At 37.1% G+C, this 20782-nt stretch overlaps 2 protein-coding genes across 2 annotated transcripts; one reads left to right on the plus strand and one right to left on the minus strand.

Annotated features, from left to right (window-relative positions):
- LOC124305482 (uncharacterized) lies at nucleotides 1–15874 on the plus strand. The gene is made up of 15 exons (XM_046764994.1): nucleotides 1–48; nucleotides 7323–7424; nucleotides 8019–8198; nucleotides 8792–8883; nucleotides 9161–9274; nucleotides 9471–9506; nucleotides 10754–10891; nucleotides 11299–11532; nucleotides 12119–12247; nucleotides 12517–12711; nucleotides 13474–13555; nucleotides 13632–13845; nucleotides 14597–14815; nucleotides 14923–15014; nucleotides 15092–15874. Exons 2-15 carry the CDS (start codon nucleotides 7344–7346, stop codon nucleotides 15251–15253), a joined length of 1968 nt encoding a protein of 655 aa, XP_046620950.1. The 5' UTR covers nucleotides 1–48; nucleotides 7323–7343; the 3' UTR covers nucleotides 15254–15874.
- A 381-nt stretch (nucleotides 15875–16255) lies between these two features.
- Nucleotides 16256–20371, minus strand: LOC124305480 (ankyrin repeat and zinc finger domain-containing protein 1-like). The gene is made up of 13 exons (XM_046764990.1): nucleotides 20289–20371; nucleotides 19976–20159; nucleotides 19647–19853; nucleotides 19229–19575; nucleotides 18925–19039; nucleotides 18611–18765; nucleotides 18269–18494; nucleotides 17932–18192; nucleotides 17644–17850; nucleotides 17287–17569; nucleotides 17018–17159; nucleotides 16760–16933; nucleotides 16256–16687 (listed from the first exon to the last, which is right to left on the minus strand). The coding sequence occupies exons 2-13, from the start codon at nucleotides 20073–20075 to the stop codon at nucleotides 16520–16522; spliced, it is 2385 nt and encodes a 794-aa protein (XP_046620946.1). The 5' UTR covers nucleotides 20076–20159; nucleotides 20289–20371; the 3' UTR covers nucleotides 16256–16519.
- Between the last annotated feature and the right edge of the window lie 411 nt (nucleotides 20372–20782).

Genomic DNA, 20782 nt, shown 5'->3' on the forward strand with positions numbered 1-20782 from the left:
ATCCAAGCAATGATCAACTGAACGAAGACGGAGGAATTGAAACAAATGGTAAGCGTATTTCTCAATTGGCAATTACCGTACATTAAACACTATAACTGTTTATACTCGGGAAGAATCAGCGGCGGCTGCTTATTTCTCCGACTCTTTGACTCGCGCGTATAGCTGGATTAGTCATATCATGCACGGAATTTGTATTATTTTTCTAACGATAGGATGAAAATTATTCGGTCAACAACGAGTCGTGATAAATAAGTTAGGCGTACATCAAGTACGTGGCTTTTCACGCCGACTCGGTAAACGGTTTACCCGAATGAAATTTTTCATTTCCGTTCGCCAACGATTTTTTATTTATTTATTTTTTTTTTTTTTTTTGCATTAACAAGACCCCTGAAAAGCTTTAGACATTTTTTTGAAATTCATCATCAATCATTCGTGATTTTTTAAACCCCTCTCGAAACCGGCCAAATTGACTTTTACGCAACGAGAGAACGAGAAAAAAAAAAAAAATGAACAAAATGATTTGTTTCTCGAAATTAAACATTTTCACGCGAGACTCAAGGTGGGACTTTTTTCTAATTTATTTTTTTTTCGATCGTTTTTCTATTTTCATACTTGTCAAAAATCTATCACAACACATCATACCGCATCTCCGATTTGATTGCCGATTATTTTATTTTTTTTTTTTTTTCTTTTTTCATCGCTTCCCTGGTTCCAAGATACACTCGCGATTTTTCGCTTTTCCCTTTCATAATTTTTTAACGAATTTTCAACAGGTACGAAAATCAAGAATGAATATAAACGGAAATAATGAAGAACATTATTCTACACAAATCGTCGAACCGTAATGATACATTAATGTAACGATGATTTCTAATTATTTCAACAAGAGAGAGGATCAGGTTTACCGTAAAACAATCGCCTTGAAACAACTCATGAAAATCTTTACGATTCACGAGACTTATTGTATCCGTTAAAAATACAAGAAACGTAAACTTGAGGTATAACATATTGTTTACGCAATCGTTATTATTAATCTAACGAATATACGCGGATAAAATTTCAATTAAAAATTCAAACGTAATAATGCTTCGATAATCTCGTGTTTTTACACAATTGCAATCTCCCCCCCCCCCCCCCCCCCCCCCCCCCGCCCTCCGTCACTGGAATTGAAACGCAGTATTTAAAGCTGCGTAATATAATACGTCCGTACAATACACTTGCGAGAGAAATTTTTAGTTGGGGTTATCTCTCGTTCCTTAACTGTTTTCATTTTTTACCACAATCGACAAAATATACTTCTAGACAGAGAATGAAAATCAGTTTTCCAACTGTTACCGGAAGCTCTATTATCCGTTGCTATTCTTTCTCATTACTATCGCCGTTGCTATATTTTCTTGCAACCGTTGCGAAAATTTAACGCTCGTGCAAGAATAAATTGACGTTAAAGCCTTGTTCAACTTTAAAAAGTAGAGTAAACCTCAGAAACTGATTTCGCGTTGCAACGACCAAAAAACGGATCGACGATAACGCAAAATTGTTACGCTCATCTCGTTTCTCCTAATTCCAACAATATTCGAACACTTTTTTTAACGATACCCGTTTCACTCAATTTTTCCAGTCACTGTTAACAAATGAAATTTTTCTCCGTCCAATCCATCGCACCGATGAATATTCAAAATTAATCTAAATCCGGTGAATGCGTCCGCACGAGAAAACACATCGGAACGTAAAAGATGAAAAAAGTAAAACAACGCGTGCGAAAAAAACAGAAATAAAAAATCACTGGTTGAACAAACAACCGCGGTTACATGGATTTTTACGATAATCAAACTAAATCGTCCTCACGCTGCTGCCGTCGTACTAAACAATAATAATAATTATTTTTATTATTGTTATTGTAACGATATAGTTTCGCAATACTCGTTATACGTGTCGTCAAGTTCCTGTAACAACAATAAAAAAATAAAAATAACAATAACAACAACGATAACGGGAGAATCGAGGACGATCACAGCGAAGTCGGTCAAGTTCGATCTCATTTTCATCCCCCGGCTAGGCGCTCTTGCGTATCCCAATTTAGATATCCTTACAGGATGTACACCTTGTGTATAAAATACACACGATATATAAGCATATGTATACATACGTGTACACTGTACATGTATATACCTTCCCCGCTGCCCCGCTGCCTTTTCTCCTCCTCGTTAAGTAAAGCTTCTTCACGGAGGGGTGGGGGGGGGAGGGTTATCGTGTTACGTTGCCTTTCATCCCTCGCATCCTTTTTTTGTAATCCAAGTTATACAACACGTATTCTTACGCACGTCGGTTATTTTATAGGTGAGCGTTGAACGGATGATAAAAAAAAAAAAAAAACATTTGTCCCTACGCCTATGCGTATGCATATATATGTGTATATATACATACATACATATATATATGTATGGATGTATGTACCCATATCGGGGTGGTTATTATTTGCCCAATGTTCGAATTTCAATCGTGCAACCCCCCTCATTTGTTTCTGAATTTGAAGATAAGAAACGGAAAAGGAAAAAAAAAAGCCAAAAAAAAAAAAACATTTTAACCCGATATTAACGTCCTAACTCGATGTTAACTAACTTATTTTACGTTACGGAAAAATGCGTGCGTTTGACATTTTTTTTTTTTTTTTAAAGAAATCTAATACTGAAATTATCTTAAAACCGTGTACCATAAAAAATATTTCCTCTTTTGTGCCGCAGTAAAAAATTTCTTTTTTAACAATTTGTATGCAAAAAAAAAAAAAAAAAAATCCAACACTCATCATGTTATTAGCGAAAAACGAGGAAAGAGATGGAAATTGAATGGTTAGATTTACGCAACGTTATACGAAGCATATTTTTTGTCGGGCAAAGATTGTTTCCATTTTTTTTTCTTTTTTTTTTTTTTTTACGATACAAAGTTTACAACGTGACAAACAATCTTTCTTGAGAAAAAACATTTCGAACGCATACATTTTTCCATACGAAAATTCGACTGCTTTGCGGGGGCGTCTTTGGGGATTTAACCAGATGTTTTTTTTTTTTTTTTTTCTCTCTCTACATATGTTTTCGTTGTTTGTCTACTTTGTCTACATACCACTTTTGAGGGGTGGATGAACGCGGAGAAACGACGACACGACCAAAATAAGAAACAACCCAAGCCGGGAGAAATCTTTATATCCATGTATTCCTAAACTACGCGTATAAGAATCGATTCTTCGTTTAGTTTGAAAAACAAAAGTACTTACGAATCCTGTTAGTATATATATACATATGTATGTGTGTGTGTGTGTGTGTGTGTGTGTTTTTTTTTGTAACTATACCTATGTATAAAAAGTATTGTAGACAGCAGCGAACTGGTCCTTTGGACGTAAACAATTTTAAAAGGTGGATTTAGAACGGGACGACTGCAGACGTCGCGACGCCACAACTTCACCCCTCAATTTACTACCCGAGTAAGGTCCAACTTTTGGAAAAACAAGCTTTACTACACTGAGAATAATTTCATTTCTTACAGTGACTAGAAAAATTGATTAAAACGGGTGTCGTTAAAAAAAAAAAAAAAACGTAACGAGAAAGAATAGCAACGGCTAGAAAACTAATTTTCATTTTATACCTAGAACTATATTTCTCGATTTTGTTAAAAAAAAAAAAAAAAACTGATAACAGTTAAGGAACTAAAAATTTCTCTCACTATCCGAGGTCGGAATTTATTTAAAAGCGACAATCTCATCCAATTATCCGTCTGTCGAGAGGATCGCGGATCGATACGGAAAATCAGGTATCGGTTAATTATGCAAAAAGAAACCAGAAACGGAACAAAAAAAAAAAAAACGACAAACATGAAATCACCGCGGTAAATGTACGAATGAAAAAAAAAAAAAAAAAAAAAAAAAAAAAAAAAGTAGAAAATAACGCATCACGGTCGTGTGTAAGAATATACGAAGGAGGAAAACCTCGAGGACGCTTGTCCTATTAAATTCGACACGATACCAATTTCAGGACATTCAAATTACCGCTGCGCGTATAAAAGTTTACATTGATAGAGAGAGGTAATTTCCCTTCGTTAAACTGTAAATTATATATATATATATATATATATTTAACTATATTTACAAACAATATTTCTCTTCGGGGTTTTTTTTTTTTTTTTTTTGTTAGATTGAAAATTAAGATAACGATTAATTTTCAATTTTTATTTCCTAATTATATTTATACTGTAATAACGTGTAGGGTAAAAAAATTTGACCTTCGAATGGAGGAGAAAAAAAAATATACACATGTATATATAATAACAACATCAACCCGTTACGGAACATAAATCGATCGAGCAGATTTGTTCCTTTTTTTTGATTTTTTGATTTTTTTTTTTTTTTTTTTGCTTTTTTTTCCCCCCGACAAGTACGTATTGAAAAGAAGGCGATGCACATAAAAGATTACGTTATAGGTGTACGTATGAACGTGACATAATTTAATCGCGATAGGTAGATGAAGAGAGAGAGAGAGAGGGGGAGAGAGGCATACCTCCGTAACCTTGTGAGGAGAGGGTTACGTGAGGCGGGGATTCCCGAGGGATGATAGGATAAGGTTTTGCGCGAGCGCCCTGATGCAACAATTTTCTCCCCCCCCCCCCCGGCAATTATACCATTGTTCGTAAGGACTTTGTCACAATCTCTGACTCCGTAAACGACGGACGCGTCGACGGTATTTGAAAAACTGTCCAAGCTTTTGCAAAAATTTTTCTCCCACTCGTCCGACATCGACGTGTTGTAAAATTTCAACCTCTTCTTTTTCACGCCGTCATTCAAACCTTACCGCGATAAACTTCACGAGTGCGAAACGATAACGCGCGCGTTGTTCGCAAAAAACGTGATTGCGAAAAAAGTAAAACGAATAAGAGTAAAAAAAAAAAAAAAAAAACAAAAATATCGATACGGAGCGTGTTTTCGAAAGGTAATTAGAAGGAAGGAAAGAGAAATAATACAGCGACGAATCTTCGTTCGAATGAGAGAAAAAAAAAAAAAAAAATACGACGAAAAACGAAACTGACAAAAAAAAAAAACCAAACAAACAACAACAACAAATCACCGCGAGAAATTTTTACTTCCGGTCACCGCTTCGGTCCTTCCATCCGATATTCAAACAGTTTTCTTCAACGATTATCCCGTTTTACCGAATTTTTCCAGTCACCGTAACAAATGAAATTTCTCTCAGTGATTGACACGATCGTTTTTGTTATTTTTTTTTGTGGTTTTATAAGTTAATAGTAATAAAATGAAACGATTTAGAAAAAAAAAACAATTTTCCATCCTCAATCTTCGTAAAATTAGAAAACATCAAATAAAAAAAAAAAAAAAAAAGAAATCCGTTTTCTCTCGTCAAGCGCCGAGCTGCGTGATTTGCGTTGTATGATAATGATAACAACAACAGCAACAACAACAATAATATCGATACGGTGAAAAAAAAAAATATATATATATATATATGTATATATACGCATGCGTATATGGTGATATAGTTTATGTGAATATTGAAAGGGAATCCGACGATTATCGGAAGTACGGATCAGCTGCCGCCGCTTGCGTTCGGTATTTTAACATTATCCGTACCTTCTCGTATATTGAAAATGTGTCGTGCAAACTTGCTAACGGGGGTCTAAAGCTGTGACCGACTCCGGCGTTACAACTAACTGTACGTAACACGATACACGCGTATCAGGATTGTAAAGGTATGCATAGGTTGGAATTAATCAGGCGTTCACTTATTTGGCGATAAGTTATAAAAGCGAGATTCAATTATAGCCTTAGACCCAATTAGCAAGCTTACGCGACATCATTTCAAAATCGGAGAAGGTAGGATAATATTACGTATCGAATGTTCGAAGCGGCAGCGTCGGCGGCATCCTATAATCACATTAAAATATAATATAATAATTAAATGTTTAAACACGCATACGTATACACATGTGTATTGTGCATATGTGCGTATGCACGCGTGTACGAAGATAAATATGAATAAGAAGAAGAACGATCGACGTGAAAAACGATAATACTGTTAATAATTACTAATACATGTTTGTTAACGTGAAAAGTTTTTTTTCGGTACGGTAATTAAATTGCGATATTATTCTCGCGCGTTTGTAGGTGAATATCGAATATGCGCGGATCGATCGTTTTTTTTTTGTTGTTGTTGTTGTTGTTGGTGGTGTTTTTGTTGTTGTTGTTGTTGTTGTTGTATACAAATTATAAACTGTACGAATGAAATTACTTCGAGATCAATTGATGCGCGAAAATTGACCGTCAAAATTGCATATTTCCCGATAAAATAAAAAATTACGAATCGCCGCTGTTTAGACCTATCTTTATTTACTTACGAATCCGTAAGAAATAATTTTCATGCGCTTATTTTGCGTATTCGTTATTTATTTATTTACGTTTTTATGCAAGTACAATATTTCCCAATATTATCGTTTACGGCGTTTATATATATATATATATATATATATAAACTGTAGGTGTGCAAAACGTAAAAACCACATAGAAATTCGGAATTTCTTAGCACAAGTTTTTTCGTTCGATAAAACACAGGTACAGGTATAATAGAGCAAATATTAAAAGAAATCGTAGTAAAAAACATGATAAAAAACAATATATCTCGTTTATCGGACCGTATGTGTAAAAATATCAGGTGTAAAAAAAATAATAACAATAAGAAAGGTAATCAAGTAAGCTTGGTGCAATTTGCGTTATACGATTATTAATTTTAACCGAGAACTACGTGTCGTTCATTTTCGCGTATCGATACATATATATATATATATATATATATATGTATGTATGTATATAAATATTATACCTGTCCTTAAGAAGAGTGAAATCAAATTTCTATCGTCACAACCCTGAAATTGGTTGAAGATAATTTTTAAAAAATGTTGCATAATTATCCACCCCTAGAAAGTCTTACTTTTTCTCATAGCAAAATTCATTGATTTTCCCAAGTTTTCAATCAAAAGTCCGAAATGGTAAAATGAGGGGGGAAAAAAAAAAACCGAACGAAGATGAATTTGTACCGTTTAAAACGCCACTTGGAAAATTTGGCTATCTCTATTTTTGACGCCGCCAACCAATTTTTTAGTGCGACAAGAATGGAGGGGGTAGAAAAAAAGATGTGCAAAATGTTTTGTTTTTTTAAAATCATTTCGAACCAATTTGAAGGGTACGAGCATCGAAACTCGATTTCACCGTCATTAAAGACAGGTCTAATAAATCTAGTATGAAAAAAATGATTGTTATCAATATCCAGTGACAAGGGAGAAGAAACAAAATGACCGTCGAAGAATCACCGAAATCGCGGAGGCCTTCCAGCGGAACAGGAAACGAAAACACTGAGCTAAAAAGCAGTCAGGTAAGTGAATAATTTTAATTATAAACTCGGTTAATTACGTTACAAGTAAAACAACAGATGGCGTTTGAAAATTCATGTATTCAATATTCGCAGTCAGATCTTCTCTCTCTCTCTCTCACTCTCTCTCATTTCTTCATCTCGATCTATTTTATTTCCATTCTTTTATTTTCTTTGTCGTTATACTTTTGTTCTACAATATTGCTAGCCCTGATACTGCTGCCACGCAGTTATCTCACCGCCACATAATTGTCATCCAGATTTCAGATATTTGAATAAAAAATTTCATTTGTTACAGTAACTAGAAAAATTGAGTAAAACAGATATCGTTAAAAAAAAATGTTTGAATATTGGATGGAATTACGAAAAAAAACAAAAAACAAAAAAAAAAAAAAAAAAACGCCGTTATTTCGCGATTTTTCAACTGTCCGAAACTTTCGGTAAACCGTAATAAAATCAAAACTCGTTTAATACATCAAAATCTCAGTTCCTTAAAAACTGATTGTAAATTTCTTTATAAACAATGATTTTTTTTTTTTTCACCAACAATCCGTTACCGACAAACGTTTTACCAACTTAAACCTCGTTAATTTTAAGGTAAAACCAAAGACCGGATGTTTCCGTATAAACCCTGGATCAAAAGACGGTCAACGAGTATACTTGATCCAGATGATTTTACTGCCATTTATACCGATAGCCGCGCTTATAGCCCAAAGTTGTCACAGCATGGCGACGGCGGTAAAAGTTCTTCACAGAGCGGAAAACGTCGAACAACAGGTGACGCGATTTTGCAAAAGATTAAGTATAACTCTTACATACGTATATAGGCATAACAATACGATTATTTAAATAAATTTTCCGTACGAGCCTCGAACGAATGATTTTGCGTAACTGGGCGCAGAAAGAAAAACAAAAAAAAAAAAAAAAACACCCAACCAATCAGTCGTTACTCCACGTCAAAATTCACAGAAAGAATAAATTTCCGATCCCATAATCATTCCGCTAATTAATCCAAATCTTTCTGTTGTCCCTCCTCCTCTTCCTCCTGCTCCTCCTCACCTCCGACATTGACGACGCTGTCTTTAACTCGTTATATTCGCTTTTATCAATTTCCGTCATTACGATTAATTATCCAGGGTAGTGATGAAAAAAAAAAACGAAAAGAAGAAAAAAAAAAAAACGCTGCAGCTTCCGTTTGTTACGTCATTCGAATAATGCAATTAATGCGATTGCCTCGCAGGGAAACGTATAATCCGTAATCTTGGACAAAGTGAGGAAAAAAGAAAGAAAGAAAAAAAAAAACCAATAACATTTTTAACAATCACGTAACAATCGTTGAACAGATCATTTTCTTCCCGTTTCTCTTGCAGATCGGTATTACAGTTGAAATCGGACGTTTGTTAACCGCGTTTCAACAGGAACGAACGCAAAGTGCTATTTATATATTTACCGGTGAGAACAGGTGAGTTTTCTTTTATTTTTTTTTTATTTTTTATTACATATATCGTATAAAACAGATATACGCGTACGTGTATTCATTTATTTAACAAAAATAATCATAAATTTTACCAATCAATTTTGAGAACAAAATAATACGAAACGTTGTATAATGTTGGATATTTTTTTAACTCGTACAATAAATATCAATAATATTTTTTTAAAACTTCATATACGTATATATATATATATGAAGTTTTAACAAAATATTGCATATTATTCACAAATTTTAACATTCGCAGAACGGCACTGAACAACGCTTACGCAAATACGGACGAGCTGCTGAGGGATGCAAATTGGACTTCTTGGAACGAAGATTCGTCGTCCGGCATCCGTTTTCACTTGACGAATTTCAGGTGGCTCTATAACTTTAACCTCAAATATACGTATAACGTTTTGTTTTGTTGTTATTGAATTTTATACGAAAGTTTTAAACGGTTATTTAGACTTGTCGTTGTTATTTATTTTTTTTTTTATTGTTCTTTTTTTTCTGCCCACTCTGTTTGTTATTTTCAACAACAATTTAACGAAGTACAGATTTATCTGTTTCAGCAAAGTGCGACGTGACGTTTTAATTACAAGAACAGTGTAAGTCCGATTGGTATAAGAATTGTTTTCGTTGTAATTGTAAATCTGGACAACAGGGGATTAATGATGAAATAATAATAACGAATAATCGAGACCTAACGCATTTTGCAATAACTGTGAATGCGGATAATTGTAGAAAGAAACTTGAGATACTTTGCAAGTCTGCACGTAACTGCGTAAAAAATTTCACCAATTTTTGAGAATCGATTGAAAACTTTTATGAAAATTGGTTTTGTGAGGCTTTTTGAGTCGCTAATCGCGAAACTGAGGTCAGACTTGCGAAATTTAAATTTAGCGTATTCGATAAACTGAAGAAGAAAAACTAAAGACATTTGGATTTTGATGAAAATTGATACCCGTCGGTTTGTTGGGCGGATGATCGCGAATCTGAAGTCGGATTGCGAAATCCAAAATGACGATTCAATGCGACGGAAAAAAATCTAAAAATATTCCGATTTCGGTAGAAATTGGCAGGCGGAGATTTTTTGAATCATCGATAACGAATCCAAGATCAGACTTCCAAAATTTGTAACGCTGGATCCGTTAGAGTGGTTAAAAATAACAAAAAATCGTCATATTTTCATGAAACACTCTCTCTCTCTCTCTCTCTCTATGAACTTGGAACCTGCAGTGTGGGAACTGGAAGTTCGAAAGCTGGCTCATGGCCAGCGTAAAACCGCTTGTTTTTTCGTTTCCTCTTTACGAACGTATCGCTTAGTAATCACGAGTGTTCGTCAAGTTGCTACGACAGATGGAAGTCTGATCCTGAAACAGACTTTCTAGTTTCCATATAACGTCGCAGCATGTAACAGCCAGCGAGTGATATCATGTTCTTTTAAGGATATAAAAAAAAGTTCACGTCAATAATTTGATACGGATGCACCGCATAGCGTAACATACCTAACGCAATTGGATATCGAGAAATTTGCAATCGTGTAAACAGGACCAAATTTGCATGGTAATATTTTCTTTTGCCGCGGCCATGATACCGTCATTGAATTCCGATATCGTCGTACGAAACACAGCAAATAATCCGTGCGCGCGACTTTCGCACAGATCAATATTTATTCGCATAATCGCTAATCGGTGCAAAATTAATTACGAAATAATTTCCTTCTTCCGTTCCATCCTTTACTATATCATACATCCTTTATTCCTTGAGAATAAAAATGAAAAACATTGAAAATCAAGCGATTTACGAGTAACGTACGCAATTATTTTTTTTTTTTTTAATCGCTTCTCTCCAGGTGCGGAAACCTGACGCAGGAATGTGACAACGGGGCGGCCGTTGAAGGCATGACGAGATGGTACGTAAGAGCGAATCACCAAATGCTGGAGCGAATCTCAGAACGCATAGGAAGCACGGCGACGGGAAATGTCTGGAGGTACGGTGACGCGGATGAAGGAAGACTATCTTTAATTCAAATTTATCAAACCGGCAGAGAAATAGAGACAGGAATTGAAAAATAGAGATTTGTCGTTTTGCTAATTCCGGTGTTTGAAAAAACTTTCAAAGGAGCCCGCAGAATCCTTACGGAAATTCGTTCGATTTTCAGTACGTTCGATCGAATCGTTTGATTTAAAGTCCCCTCGAAGCTTTACAATCCATGAAAATCACGAAATCCATAGATATCAAAAAATCTGTTCTCACCTTTCTTCCGAAGCCTGTATCTCGAAAAGTGCTGATTTTTGATATTTGTGTCCGTGAGAACTATTGATCGGGAGGATATGTACTATGACGTGATGAAAATGCAGCCAAATTCCATGAGAATTTTCTTTTGCATTTTCACAGATTGCTGATAGCGTACAAGTACATAATGAGAAGCGTGGAACACGTGACGATATCCGTGATATTCGGATTGCAAAAGTACACCGAGGGACAGCTCAGCAATCAAGGATTAACTTCGTACGTCGAACACGATACTCTGGCTCGCGAGTATTTCGAGGCGATTCACCATTTTGCCCCGGGGCTTTTGCCTCTCGCAGACGACGAAGCTGGCGGTATTAAACGGGAGGTTGATCGTCGGTGAGTTGTTTGCTTCGCACGATTTTTCTGGTTTCAATAAATCCGGCATCGTTTCATTCTCTTTTTTTTTTTTTTTCTCTACTTTTACGAAATATTGCTTTTCAATTAACGGTAAAAAGAGTGGTGATTGTTTTTTTTTTTTTTTTTTTTTTTTTTATTTGCCATAATTTCAATAACGCACCTTATATTATTGACGAATTAATCAGTGCATTGTTTACTTTTATAAAAATATAATTTACACAGTATTCCTGGAAATGGGAAATACACAGGTAAATTTACTTGAAGAATCCTGATATTCTATTTTGAAAATGTCTGTTCAAAAGAAGAAATTACAACGTCGATAATTGTATTTTAAACATTTACGATTCGTAAAATTTGTGTAGATCACTTGGCGCCTTGTCGCAGGCAACTCGTCGTCGAAATCGCAAACGTACGATGGGTTGCCTGCCACCAGGCGTTCGAATTTTCAACTCGTACCGCATACCGGGTGTCGAATTCCTTCAAAGGATAATCGAAAAAAGGAGATCAGAGTTAATTTTTTAATTTTTCCTTTGAAAATCAAATATCCGCATCTTGTGACTTTCAGACGCGAGGAAATTTCGTCAAATGTGAAAAGCGCGAGTAACATGATGTTACTGAACTCCTACTACATCGAAATGAACGAATACGTGGAAGTTCTCCGGAGTTACGGAACCGAATTGCAACACCTGATTCGGTACGTAAACGTCTTAAATCTCACTAGAAAACCCGATACAATTATGAATAACTGAGTAGAACAGACAAACGAACGAGTAAAGAAAAATAGAAGATGACGGAGGCGAATTTCGAGAAGAAATTATCGTTCCACCGTAATGAGAATGATAGGCATAGATGTATAAAAGATGGGCTGTAGCCAAGGTGTGAGAATTTCGAGACAGAAAGAGAGAGAGAGAGAGAGGGGGAGAGTTGAAATAAGAATGGAAAAATCTATTGTACTGTTTTCAGCACTGGGTCTATTTTTGCTCGTAGGCAGCACCTTTTCAAAGAAATGAGGTCTGCGTCTAACCAGCAGGGTGTAGTCATCGCGATCCTAGCGCTGGTCCTGATTATCTCACCAGTGATAATCCTGCTCATCGGAAACGCGGCTCTAACGATTCAATACTTTGCGGGATCCCTCGTCTCGAGGACTCAGGAACTGAGGTAACGGTTAAACCGTTCGATTTTCAAACGACAATTAAATACGCTGCACGTACATACCTGGTATGTATGTACTAGGGTGGTCTTTAAAAAGGTAATTTTAAAATTTCGACCGGCTCCACATAATTAAAAAATAATTTCGTAATTCTTTCTATTCAACCCTTTCAGGGGCACATCAAATCCACCGAACGGATTGAGATGAAACTTGGTGCGGGTGTTTTTTGGAATGCTGATTACGAAACTGAACTCAAAATTTGAAAACTAAGAGTGTTGGATCCAATATGATGAACCAAAACCCCAAAGTCGATTGATATCGCCATATTGTATCCACCGTTTTGAACTTTTTAATTTCGAGTTCGGATTTGTAATCACCGACATCGAAAGCCTCCGATTATCGAGTTTTATTGAAATATAATCACTTTTTGAATTTTGCCTCACCATATTGGATCCGCCATTTTGAATTTACAAATTTTGAGTTCAGATTCGTAATCAGCGATCCGAGAAAAACCTTCCTATACCAAATTTCATCTGAATCTGTTTGATAAATTTTCTGTGCCCTTGAAAGGGTCGAATGGAATCCACCCTCTTTGGAGCACGGGTTAGAGTCGAGATAAAAAAACTGAAAAAATTATGGAATAATTTTTTAATTATCTGGAGCCGATTTGAGGGGCGAGTCGGTCAAAATTGAATAACGACCTTTTTAAAGGTCATCCTCGTACGTATGCATGTACATACATACTCGTACAATGGATGATTTACTCGCAGAAGGGAAAAGGGAAAGAGCGATCGTTTGCTCTTTCAAATGCTGCCGCCGACCGTCGTCAAACAGCTCAAACAACAGAAGCAGGTAAGCCGAAAAATGTGGAAGAAAAAACAATCGTCAAACTCACCTTCCGTCTCCCGTTTTCTTTTTTTTTCCCCAGGTGCCGGCGGAGGACTTTGAATCCGTGACGATATACTTCAGCGACATCGTCGGCTTCACCGACCTCAGCTCCAACAGCACGCCGATGGAGATCGTCAACATGCTCAACACTCTCTACAGGCTCTTCGATTCCCGGATCCAAAAATACGACGTCTACAAGGTCGAGACGATCGGCGACGCGTACATGGTCGTCAGCGGATTGCCGCAGAGAAACGGTACCGATTCTTACACTGCGTAGAAAAACTCGATACGCCGATCGCGGGGTTGACACGGAATGAAAACGCGGACCGGCAGGATTTCACTTCGGTTCGAAAGATAACTACGTAACGACGGCTAACTTCACGACACTGGTCGAGCCAATCGCGTAGTCGGCGATGACAAGTGACGCTCATTTCGAAATCGAGAGACGGCACAAACGGCGTACAACGCGAAACTTTTTTCATATACACTTTTCATCACTTTACCAAAGGCGATTTGGAAGATTGAAGCTATCCGAAGCCTCAGATTTACTCGGAGCTTCCGTATAACGCGACGAAAACTGAATAACTGAGAAGTTAGCCCCGCACGACTCGCCTGCGACACGACCGAACGAACAGTTGAGAGCTACTAATTGTATGTATTTAGAGCCGTAAGAGGCGCCACCGGCGTGAGGTTGGCGCTTGGCGCGAAGGGCTGAGTTTGAATTTCTCAAGAAGTTAATAAATAAATTGCACGCACATAAGCACGGCACTCGCGTCTCAATTGTTAAACTCGATCAACACGCTTTTTTTGATATTTATCAGTTCTGAAAATATATACCATACAACCACGAAACTTTTGATAATTATCTATATGTGAAAACATGGAAGAGACGAAATTTTTGTGAATGATGAAAAAGGGGGGACCTGACGATTTATTGGCAGGAAAGTTCGCACGTAATTATCGTTGCCACTTACAAATTAATGATGTATGTAATTTTCAACGCAGGGTCTAAGCACGTTGGTGAGATAGCGACAATGTCGCTCGATCTTTTGTCTGGAATACGATGCTACACTATACCGCATCGCCAAGGAGAGAGGCTCGAAATTCGAATAGGAGTGAACACAGGCCCCTGCGTCGCTGGGGTTGTCGGCACAACGATGCCACGATACTGTCTCTTCGGGGATACGATTAACACTGCGAGTAGGATGGAATCGACAGGAGAAGGTTCGCTACCAAACTCAATTTCTTCAACGTTCAACTTGTTCTTGAAATTTTCATTTTCACTCTACGATAAACAATTCGACTTACTCGATTCGTGTGACTCTCAACAGCGATGAAGATCCAAGTATCGCAAAACACAAAAGATGCACTCGACGATTTAGGAGGCTACATTACAGAGTTGAGAGGAAGTATGGAAGTTAAAGTAAGTGTGCGGAAGATGGAACAGCTGCGTGATAATCGATCTTTACCACACACTAATTACTTCAACATTTATTTTAGGGTAAAGGAATGATGAACACCTACTGGCTTACGGGAAAAGAAGAGGAGCTACCTCCGCCTGTCGACCAAGTGGAAAGCATTTTTACGCTGTGTTCGTTCATAGAGCCAGAATTTTTGCAGATTATAAACGAAATGGACGATACTCCATTCTCAATGTTGTAGAGCCAAGAGAATGAACCGTCGCCGTACAGAACGGAGCATAGTTCAGAGGCTTACAGTATACAGATGAACGTGTATTTGAAATTTCGATTCAGTGAATCTCTGGTTACGTCAAACAAATCGACCACCATTTAATTTTACAGAAATGTAGCTTTGAATATCGATTATATAAAAGTGAAATATAGAAGGCGTGTATCTGTTGGATATCAATTTTTAAAAGAAAAAAACGGATGCAGCTAACGCGTTGAAATGATAAATATGTGCAATTTACATATCAGTAGATATTGAATTATCTGTCCTGTCGCTATACGTTCTCAGTGTTATCGTTGTCCAATTAGAACGTATCATTATAGTGGTACAAAAATGAACGAAGATGTGTGTCAATTAATGTATCGTATCGATTAAGTAAATTGGTTAGTCTTAATTATAGATGGTGCATTACTGAATATATTGAATTAAGATTTAATATTCAGACGTAAATATTGGAAAAGTATTTTACTGGTTGGGATCAATAATGTAGGAAGGATGTACGTACAAGAAAATATAATTTGGAAATATGAAATAACTGTAAGTTCAGTAAACAAACGCGTAAACATGCTATATTATAAGGGAGAAATATACGTTTTTCAATGTATCTCAAGTTATTTTATTACCACCGAATAATATTCGAATGAGATTAAAAGTTGACTAAGACTTCATTGCGTTCTTTGTGTCACAAGGCAGTGCGCTACTTCACTGATTGATGATGAAAGACCAACTTGAAGGAAGACTTTACTGACTTTTTGGTAAAATTTGATAGAATCATTTCTAAGAAAATGACGTACACACGTTTTCACATACGGTTTAATCAGCAATCATCCCAGCACACTGAATTACCAAGTTTTCCGTAATAACTATATTTACCACTCAATAGATGACAATATATAATCATGCCACAGAACATTTTGCATTAACACTGTACTCAATATCACACTCGTAGCACAGTCGCCGTAACTATCAATCTATGCTTTCTAAAATTTTATTTGATAAAATTGTATGCGTAATGCGAATACAAGGCACAGGCACATTATAAACCAGACAGATTTTTAGGGTACATTTAATATTTAGGATGTATCAAGTTCTGTCACCTGTGTCTGTTCACGTAATTATCGAGATATGAACTTGTTTTAAAACAATGAGTCCAAATAAAAAGTAAGTAAAAATAAAACACGTACCTAAATCCTTTTTGAGAAACTAATTAATCTGTAGATATTATGCATTAAAATTTTGCTAGTTCTGCTTCACGCCACGATGACTTTTCAGGCAAACCATAGAGCAGAAGCGGTTGGCATTATACTCAAAAGGTATTTGATTGGTCATGTCAGTACCGCACTCAAAGCATCGAGAAAATATCATCCCTCCCTGTTGCATGATACGACGTTCGGCAGCCAACGCTCTCTGGAAGATAAAATTGTACCAATGAGATGTTGTATTGTGGAAAAATACCATTTAGAATAACAATCAGCTTACCTTTTCTCTGTCACTGAGATTGAGAAACCGCTTTTTGAGCGCTTCTTCTTGCCTCTGATTGTCCAATTCCTTTTTCTTTATTTTCTCCTTTTCTCGTTTAGCTTTCTTCAGTAACTTCTTCTTTTCAGCTAATTCTAGTTCCATTTCATCGGTCAGCGGGCCAGGTATTTGGGACTTGAGAAATTGATAAGTATACACAATAACACACTTGTTAAATCAGATAGCTCAGAAAAGTGACTAAAATCAGCGTTCGATTACCTTGGTATAATCAAATTTATTGGGATTAGCGGCCATAAATCTTCTGAACGTATTTCTTGTCTCTTTATCAACTGTTGCTGTGTAGGGAGTTTGAAATTTTTTATTCTTATTACACGGGTCTGAACCAATTTCCAGTAAACTCCTGAAAGGCAGAAGAAAAAAAACTTGACACAAGCTGTCGCTTTGAAAATTCTCAAACTGTGCCACATTTTCAAAGACTGCCATACAAATTTTTACGGAATTCAAGACTAATATTTCTCAAATCTTACCATACGACTTTAAGATATCCACCATTAGCTGCGAGATGTAAGGGGGTATTGCCTTCTTCGTTAGATTCGTTAACGAGCTTCACAACGTTGTCCATTTTCATGAAATTAGTAGGATCCTCGTTTATCTCCTGACCATTTGCTAACTGTTCTTCTAAACCCTGACACCTTTGAATCTCACTCAATGCTGATTCCAGAGCAGACGAGAGCAGCTCTATGTCTCCCAATTTACAAGCGGTCCATAATTTCTGTTTCAAATTATACAGGCTTGCATTTGGTGACGGTTCTGCAGAACGAAAAAGAATAGCAACCACACGTTGTTGGTTATTTGATAATTAACTAATCAAATCGCCAAATCACCGTCATTTTTCTCTTTTTTGGACTTCCTCTTTTGCCGGCGTCCTTTTTTAGCCTTAATGTATCGCGGCACTGTGTCTTGGAAGGCTTGGAGATGCTCGTTGAAATCCATCTCAAGGCTTTGTTCAATCAACGGAACTTCATTTGCCGGACCACTATCATCGTCAGATTCTGACTCGGAAGAGGACTGAGCTAATCGCGCTACGATGTCTGGAATGTACAATGAAAACATTTTTGAATATTTGAAAATTAAGAACTCCCTATCGGTTCAAATTTTGGCATAGTTATTACCAGGCAACGGACGCCGAGGGCTTTTCCGAGGTTTTGCTCTATCTATGTGAGACTTAAGACTGCGATATTGTCGTTCCAATGACGTTTGCGACATTCTCTTCGATTTTTCGTTATCGACAGCACCATTGGTAGAAGGAGGGATGATTTCTGAGGTGGGCGTACTTTCCGGTATTCCATCAAGAATGTCGACCTTTGATACCTTTTTCCGAATCGGTTGTTTTGGTGAAATGGGAAACGAATCTGTAAACTCCGTAGCCGAGCCTGTACGAGAACAAAACGAAGATAAAAAAACTTTTTCACACAAAACGTGGACATTTTCTTTCAATAAATTACCCACCGTACACCTCCAGACTGCTCAGAATATCATACACTCTTTTAACTTCGTTGAATGTCGCACGCCTAGTAGGAAAAGGCAGCGGCCTTAGTCTTGGATCGTTTTTATCAAGCGGAGGATTTTTACCGCCGAATAAAACGGTGCGATTTTGAGGTCCAACTGCTCTGTACAAAATCAACGAGGAACTAACAAGGTGTGTTGTCCACGATTCCAATATCTCTTGAATGTGCTAAAAAAATTTATGAGACATGTTATTGATACGATAGCTATTGTAGTAATGATTTCAACTTCAGTTACAACGCTACGGTGCAACCATAGTTCAGACAATGAATGTCAATACCGTACTTGAATAAGTGCAGCCTCATTATATCGCCGCAAACTAGCTCCTGCACTCTTTGGATGCGTTCCTGCACTTCTGTTGTCTCTTGAGCTTTGAGAGCCGCCTTGCTTGGCACGCACGGTGTAGCAATGATATGTTTTGTGAACTACAGGTATGCCATCTGGACATAAATTTGATGCGTTGAAATTGGATAAAACAATGTCTGGCTCAAAGTAAGGTCAGTGTATTGAATACTTAGCGTATTTAAGATCAGATCAGATGGATATGTAAAAAATTCACCTGGAATAAGTGAATAAAATGTATTCAAGTGCTAAATTACTCTGAAATACTGCAGCCGCAAAGTGGCCACCTCCCAGCATAATGACAGTCCATGTAGTATTTTTCCCACTCTCAAGCGCCTGTGCAACCATCTCTATGTCTAGCTCCGGAATTTCCTAAAATGTAATTCCATCTCGCCTGACCAACTCTTCAACAAAAAATAGGCCGAATCATTTGGATAAAGTGTATTTTCATGCAGAGGTAGCAGTGCAGAAGCATTTTACTACTTCCAGTGTGTACCTCTTGTCTCATAACTGGGTTCAGAGTGATTCGTAGATTAAACGAGCGATTGTATTCCTTCTTACCTTCTTACTATGAAGCAGGCATCGATATATGCTGAATATATTTCCGTCGTCATTTTCAAAAAATACTTTAGAGTGACGACTCGCGACGAGGAGAAGCTCCTGTGCTCGCTTCTTCTGCAAAGCATCCTCATCCAACTCAGTGTCCGAACTATCGGAAACGGATTCAGCTATTTTTCTCTTTCCTTCCTCTTTCCGGTTCTTGTCGTCCACGGGTATGAGTATGCTGCTACTTGTTGTTTTACTATTTCCCGCTTTGGAGTCGGTGCGTGAACTTCCAGTCTCAGAGGTCCCAGTCTCGTCGTCATTTTCAGACTCAGATTCACTCCCCGAAATGCTTGACACATCGTCTGAAAGTATTCAATTTTCGTATTAATTGTGATCAAAGGAGAATTTCCCGCTAATGTTAAACGTTATTCACCCTTGTCAGCCATTAAGCTGAAGTTTCCTTCACTGATGGACTTTAAACCACCCAGCCGCTGTTTGAGATTGTAACGATGCCAGTCTAGCTTGTAATGAAGCCTCTGCTGGGCTTTGTCCTCAAAAACTGTATTGCAAAAGGAGCAGCTCAGCGAGTCCGAAACAACAAGTTCCTCCAACTGGCAGAGTACTTTTTCCACGCCTAAGGCTGGGGGTAAATATTTTTTTTTAAAACATGTGACACCTGTCAGTTTGTAGATAACGCGATGTTGTCACACGATCTAGATGATAAAATTATCAAAACTATGTACCGTGAATTTTGAAACTCACCAGAGGCTGATTTCAACTGCATACATTGCGCAACCTTTATTCCTTTGGTTATATTAACGAAGTCGTCGTGATTGTGTATTCTGAACACCTGATGATCCATTTTTCCTTTGTTTCTTTTTCTCTAAGCTCTAAACCTTTACTACTTTTTATTAGCGGCTCTCACGGATCCTGGGATAAAATTACACTGAAATAGTGATAATTAACTTGATTAGAATACGGGGCTTACAAGCAAATTCAATACGTCCGCGAAATAATTTCACGGACGATGCAACGCGGAAGATTTGCACAATACTGCGAAAGTACGAAAAGATACCTCGATTACATCATCGCCAAGATATTCGATCCGTGTCAAAAACATCTGTCTCGAAACTGCTATGACGTCCCTCCGTCCCTACGTGAAGAAAGTAAAATTCCACGTTGCGAGGCTTTCAGTGAAGAAAAAAAAAAGCAAAGAAAATTTATCACCTGCTGCATCCGTTTCTCGGTTTTCGTTTTCTTGATTTTTTTTTAAATAAAATTTGTGCTAATTAGGCCCCTTTCCGACAACATCCAATCGCGATTGATGAGCTTCAACCAATCAGCTGCCATCTATGTGCCTGATATTTTCAATTCAGAACTTACTACATATTTTCACTACAGCTGCGACTCCCGCGCGATTTAAAAAACGTAAACTTGCAGAGATGGTTTTTTCTTTTCTTACGATAAAATTGTCACTGTTATATATATCTTTTCTCTCACGTTGCTTTCAATTAATCAAAGGCCGTGAATAACTTGTAAAATATAAAAATTTCGGAATCACCGGATTAG

This window comes from Neodiprion virginianus, chromosome 5 (genome assembly GCF_021901495.1).
Source record: "Neodiprion virginianus isolate iyNeoVirg1 chromosome 5, iyNeoVirg1.1, whole genome shotgun sequence".
Classification (NCBI taxonomy): domain Eukaryota; kingdom Metazoa; phylum Arthropoda; class Insecta; order Hymenoptera; family Diprionidae; genus Neodiprion; species Neodiprion virginianus.